Genomic DNA, 6,727 nt, shown 5'->3' on the forward strand with positions numbered 1-6,727 from the left:
CTTTCTCATATCCCATATACATATATATACATACATATATATATGCATATATAATTCCATCTGGTCACGGGTCAATGTACATGAATGCAATGCATGAAAAGTACGTTAATAAAATCTTTCGGAATGTCATAAGACCATTTTGCCTTTGAGTAATATCATAAAGTAAACTCTTTTCAATTTTCGTATTTTTCTGAGACCCATGAACAGAAGATAGAATATTATGACACATGGAAATTCAAGAACATAGATATCTCTAATACTTCTATGAATAGAGTCATTTATGAAATTGGTGCATTTGCTCGTTTCTTCTGTATAACTTGGACCATGCCGAAAAGAAAGAAGGGATGGCCTTAACATACCTGAGTCGATTCTCTTGACAGTCCTCCCAACACATGTCAATTGCGAAAACATGTAACGGCGGATTGAAGTAGGAAAAAAATCCATATGATATTCTTGAGAAAGATTGCACCGTACTCCCTTAGAATCACAAAATCCCATTGCATCTTCTTTGGCTATAATTTCAGCTTTCAAAATTATTCTACGTCACTTAAATGAAGTTGTGTCTTCCTATCATATTCCTCCGAAATTGAAGGTTCAAAATTAGTAGAAATACTAAATACAGCCTAAAAGAATTTCAAGTCAGCAATACAATTCATTGCTTTGACTGGTTGTTTGCCAGATATCATAAGATCAATTTCATGTCATATCTGCTCTAGGCTAATTTTATTAGCAATAGCAGCCCTCACATCCTCATCAACAACTGCTTTCTTTAGTTCATCATCTAACATAAACCCGAAACTCCACTTACATTCTTGGACGTTGGTGGAGTCCTTTTGATTGCATAAATGTTTTGTATACAACAAATTAGATTGCCACCTATTTAACCAAGACTAAGAGTCATATCTCTTAGGAAGTGGCTTGATTCCATATGGGGGTGGGGTGGGATTTAATCTTATCCAAATATATCCCCAATTAATTAGGTAATGTCTCGTTACCCAGTAATTAATCAATTACCTGCAAAATTGAGAATTATTCCCACTTACTTAAAATATTACCCATTTTTCACATACTTTATACACCTTACTATTATGGTTATGTGGTACCTTGTATGGTACTACTCCATAAATACTGAGTATTTTAGCTTGAGCTGTATTTTATCCCAACATGCCAAACTTGGACGAAAATTCGTTTTCTTTGACTTGCTTCACCTTTCACCTTTACGAATTTACTTATTACTTGTTTGAAATAGAATAATCCTTATAATCTCCAAATAATCTTTTTCTTAGACTGATGTCAGTTACCTTATGACAAATTCAATGTGCAATACTACATGGTGCAACATCGTCATAATGTAGTACTGAGGGACGTGACATCTCACTTCCGGGCTCTCATTAATTTATTCATGGCATATTTTCATGTATGAAAATATGGGGTGTAACACTGTACAAGTCAACTGTCGCAGCTGTAAAGTTGCTGCCTGCATCTGCTACAGTGCAGAAACAGTGCAGCAGTCAACTTTATGGAGAATGCCCTTTACCTAACTTGCTTACATCATTCAAGTGATGTCACAAATGAGATATTAACATCAAGCAAAGGTAAAACAAATTACTTGCACATTCAAGAACTCATCAAGCATTCTCTCAAGTCTGTGTCAATATTGCAAGTGATTCTCAAGGTCATCAAGAACGAAGAACAACATAATGAAGGACCAGTTCTATGTATTGAAGTTATTACATGTCCTTAGTTGTGTTGTACCTTTGTTAAAGCACTCTACTTGTAATTCCTACTTAGTTTAGTTAGAAGCATTGTATAGGAAATCTTTGTAAATCATAAACCATTATGTTTGTGTCCTCGCTAGAGTTAGTCGAGTTGTAAAGTCTTTGTAATAGAGTTATTACAAAGTAGCTTGTAATAGAGTGTTACAAGTTAGTGGGGGATTAAGAGGTCAATTCCTAGGTTTAAAGTCTTTGTAATAGAGTTATTACAAAGTGGCTTGTAATAGAGTGTTACAAGTTAGTGAGGGATTAAGAGGTTAATTCCTAGGTTACAATAGGTTGTAATCTAAAGTTGCTCAGTAGTAAAGTTGAAATACCACAAGGGTAGGCCGTGGTTTTTGATCCCAAGAGCTGGGCATTTTCCATGTAAAACTCCATTGTGCCATTTACTTACTACAGTGTGCGTGTGTTTAGTGGGAACTTATAGAGAACCTGGTTCTCTATAGAGTTTGGTGGACCCTTAAATTCTATCAATTGGTATCAGAGCAGGTTCTTTCTATCAGGTTAACACCTATAAAGGATCCTCATGGCTGATCCTTGAAGCTTCGAAGAAGGCTAGTCTACTTACAGGCCACCAAGGTTCAACGGCCAATATTATGGATGGTGGAAGACTAGGATGCACGACTTCATTATGGCTGAAGACTCCGAGCTTTGGGATGTCATTTGTGATGGACCTTTCATCCCAACAAAAACCAGTGGTGACCCAGTGGTAACTGTTCTAGAAACAAGAAAGGAATTCAATGACGCTGACCGAAAGGCCATAGAAAAGAATTTTCGTGCAAAGAAAAGAATTTTCGTGCAAAGAAAATTATTGTTTGTGGCATTGGTCCTGATGAGTACAACACGATTTCAGCATATCAATCCGCTAAGGAGATCTGGGAAGCTCTCTAAACAGCTCATGAAAGGAACAACGCAGGCAAAGCAGTCCAAGATTGAAATGCTAACCACAGAGTATGGGCTTTTCAGAATTAAGGAGGACGAATCCATTCAGGATATGTACACTCGCTTCATATCTATCATCAATGAGCTTCACTCACAGCGAAAGATCATCCCCAGGAACAAACTCGTCAGGAAGATACTTAGTGTATTACCTGGTTCTTGGGAAACACGGGTAAATGCTATCACAGAAGCAAAAGATCTGTAGAAGCTGACCATGAACGAACTTGTTGGAAATTTGAAGTCTTATGAAATGAAGAAGAAGAAGGACAATAAGAGAAGAGAGCCAAAAAGAGAGAAGAACCTGGTCCCCAATACGGACAGCAATGACTTAGGTGGTGAGGATGCTGATATGGTCTACCTGATAAAAAGGTTTCATAAAACGGTTCACAGAAATGGAGGCACTCCAAAAGGGGGTAGCTCCAGCAAGACAAAAGGTTATGACCTATGTCATAAGTGCGGTAAGCCAGGACACTTCATCAAGGATTTCCCTCTTATCAAGAAACATCAATACAAACACAACACTAATAAAGCAGCTAAGAGGAACTAGGTTCCTGACAAAAGATTCAAAAGAAAAGACGCCGCTGACAACGTTGTGAAACAGGCTCTTTCTATATGGGGAGACTCTTCCAGTGAATTCGAAGAAAATGATGGGCAAGGTGACAGCTCCATGATGGTAGTGGAAAGTGAAGCAGCTGAGTATGACTCTATGTTTGCCTTGATGGCGCAGTCTGATGATGATGAGGTAAACCTTCTGGATATTCAAAGAAATTTGAAATCATATTCTCATAAGAAGTTTATATCTTTGGCAAATGTTTTAATTGATGCTTATCACAGTCTTATTAATGAGAAAAATGCACTAACCACGGAACGAGGAGAAATAGAACACGAGAGAAATGATCTAGTGGCGGTTGCGGTTGATCTAAGAGAGACCATTGAGAGTTTAAAAGGGAAAAAGATACCTTGACTAAGAGAATTGCAAACATAGAGTACGAGAGAAATGACCTATTGGTGGTAGTTATAGACCTAAAAGAAACAATTGAGGAACTAAGAAGAGAAAATAGGCATGTGAACACTCAAAAGGAAAAGGAAGTTGCAAGTAAGGCACACCTTAAGCTTGATAATGAGTTAAGATTAGTGAAATCTAGTTTGTATGCCGAGCTTAAGAAAAACAAACACCTTCAGGAAAAACTAGGAAGAGTGAAGAGTGATCTTGAAAAATCACTTAAGCGGACCTGGTCCTCTGATGCTATCACTGCTTTGTACACAAACAATGGGGGAAACAGGCAGGGAACGGTTCTAGAGGGAAAAGACTCCCTACAACCCTCATAGCAAGTACGTTACTATACCTGACAATTAGTTTTGCACTCATTGTGGTAACACTGAGCACTTTAAAGAAAATTGTAAGGCTAGAATTTGGTCTCAACAGAAAAACAAAATTTTTGGTGAAAATGTAACTGCTGTTAGGGAACCTAGTCATTCACATAAAAAACGTATAATGCCTGCTTGGACCAAAAGAGCCCTCATTCACCCCTTTCCTCATTACAAGGGACCCAAACATGTTTGGGTTCCTAAGTCTAACCCTTGATTTTCTTGTGCAGGGAACAGTGAAAGGGAGCAGTCAATAGTGGTACATAGATAGCGGTTGCTCAAAGCACATGACTGGAAGTACAAATGATGTTCTTTCACAGAAGGCCCTATAGGGAAGGAGTGTATCCTTTGTAAATGGAAAGAAGGTATACATTATGGGAGTTGGAAGGATCGGGAATTCTCTTTCCCACTTTATTGAAAATGTATACTACGTGAAGAGGTTGAAGTATAGCTTGCTGAGTATTTCCCAAATCTGTGACAAGGGGATCTTAGTTATCTGAGTGCTGTTGATGATAATGCTGAGCAATGGCACAGAAGGCTGGGTCATGCAAGTTTTACACTACTAAACAAATTGGTCAAGAAGGACCTTGTTTGTGGTATGCCCAATTCAAGCTTCAAGGATCACAGGGTGTGTGATGCATGTGTAAAAGGAAAGTAAGTCAGATCCTCTTTCAAGCCCAAAAAGGAAGTTAGCATCTCAAGGACACTTGATCTCCTCCATATAGATCTATGTGGACCTATGAGGGTGCCAAGTAGAGGAGGAAAGAGGTACATATTTTCGTCACTGTGGATGACTACTCCAAATTTACATGGACCTTGTTCCTCAGAACTAAAGATGAGACTTTAGCCGACATAGAGGAACTTGGTCCCTTAATCACAATATCTGAAGCAGAAAACAGAGTTGTGGATGTTGTACATGGAACTCCACCTACTGAGGTGAGGAACAGGACACATGGATCAAATCTAGAAGAACCTGGATCTTCTCTTAGTAAAATTAAGGTGTCCAACTGGAAGCACAAGAGCTCACACCCTCTTCAAAACATAATCACTCCTCTTGATTCAGGAATTCAAACCAGATCAAAGACAAGAAATTCACTTGCCTTCTCATCCTTTCTCTCTCAAATAGAGCCCAAGAATATCAAGGAAACATTCAAAGATGCAGACTGGATTATAGCTATGTAAGAAGGGCTCTGTCAATTTGAGAGGAATAGTGTGTGGAACCTGGTTCCACGACATGCTGACAGAACTATTATAGGAACCAGGTTGGTATTCAGAAACAAACTTGATGAGTTCGGAAGCACATTTTTAAACTCTACAAGGCTTTGTATGTGTTAAAGAAGGCTCCTCATTCTTGGTATGAAAGGTTGTCAAAATTCCTTCTAAAGATGGCTTTACAAGAGGGAAACTTGAAAACACTCTTTTTCTGAAGAAATGAGGAAGGAACTTGCTCATTGTGCAGATCTGTGTTGATGATATCATCTTTGGAGCAACAGTTGACTCTCTAGGTGAAGAATTTGCATAACTCATGGGAAGTGAGTTAGAAATGAGCATGATGGGGAAACTGAATTTTTTCTTAGATTTACAAGTGAAGAAAACTCCCAAGGGGACAATAATAAGACAACATAACTACATCAAGAAGCTGCTAAAGATATTTAATATGGAGACATCAAAAACCATTGACACTCCCATCGCCACAGCTACCTGTCTAGACATGGATGAACTCGGTTCCCCTGTAAATCAGACCATGTATCATAGGGTCACTTCTATAGCAGACCAGATATTATTTTTAGTATGGGTCTTTGTGCCGGGTTTCAATCCAATACAAAGGAATCTCATCTGAAAGCTGCCAAGAGAATCCTAAGATATCTCAAAGGGATGCAGGACCTGGTTCTCTACTATCCCTCAGGAGATAACTTTGACTTAATAGGGTATGCTGATGCTGACTATGCTAGGTATATGGTGGATAGGAAAAGCACTTCTGGCATGGCACTTTTTCTAGGTTCATATCTGATTTCATGGGGTACTAGAAAACAAAAATCAGTGGCCCTCTCTACCGTAGAAGCTGAATATGTGGCTGCTACATCTTGTTATGCTCAACTATTATGGATTAAACAGTAGCTGGAAGATTTTGGTGAGTTCTCTGAGTGCATGCCCTTACTATGTGATAATACTAGTGCACTCAACATGGCTAAGAATCCAGTTCAACACAAGAGAACAAAGCATATTGATGTGCAACATCACTTTCTCAGAGACAATGTTGAGAAAGGGCACATATGCATGAAGTTGTGCAGCACAGAATATCAAATTGCAGATATATTCACCAAAGCCCTGAGTAGAGAGCATTTTGAAAGAAATTGCTTGGCATTGGGGTTGATAAAACCCAACTAAGAACCTGGTCCCACAATGATTGACTATGAAAGAAATGTACAGGTAAAATTAGCTAAAAGGTATTTTCTGGCAAAGTCTAACTCATCTCTATACCGTTACAGGTAGACACGCATGACGATTACAGAGCAAACAAGCAACTAATGTATTGCACGTTGGTCAAAGGATGAGGCTTACATTTGCAAAATCTATCAGGGAACCTGGTTCCCCTGACACAATTTAGTAGTTCCTTTGTACTCTCATGCATAATTTTTCAAACG

The 6,727-nt window shown here is 38.6% G+C and overlaps 2 protein-coding genes across 2 annotated transcripts; both read left to right on the plus strand.

Moving 5' to 3' along the window:
* The first annotated feature begins 2,406 nt into the window (after positions 1 to 2,406).
* LOC104249261 (uncharacterized) lies at positions 2,407 to 2,919 on the plus strand. The gene has a single exon (XM_009805651.1). It carries the CDS (start codon positions 2,407 to 2,409, stop codon positions 2,917 to 2,919), a length of 513 nt encoding a protein of 170 aa, XP_009803953.1.
* Positions 2,920 to 5,873: 2,954 nt separating this feature from the next.
* Positions 5,874 to 6,200, plus strand: LOC138877425 (secreted RxLR effector protein 161-like). The gene has a single exon (XM_070157033.1). It carries the CDS (start codon positions 5,874 to 5,876, stop codon positions 6,198 to 6,200), a length of 327 nt encoding a protein of 108 aa, XP_070013134.1.
* Positions 6,201 to 6,727: the final 527 nt, after the last annotated feature.

The sequence above is a fragment of the Nicotiana sylvestris genome, chromosome 9, assembly GCF_000393655.2.
Source record: "Nicotiana sylvestris chromosome 9, ASM39365v2, whole genome shotgun sequence".
In the NCBI taxonomy this organism is placed as follows: domain Eukaryota; kingdom Viridiplantae; phylum Streptophyta; class Magnoliopsida; order Solanales; family Solanaceae; genus Nicotiana; species Nicotiana sylvestris.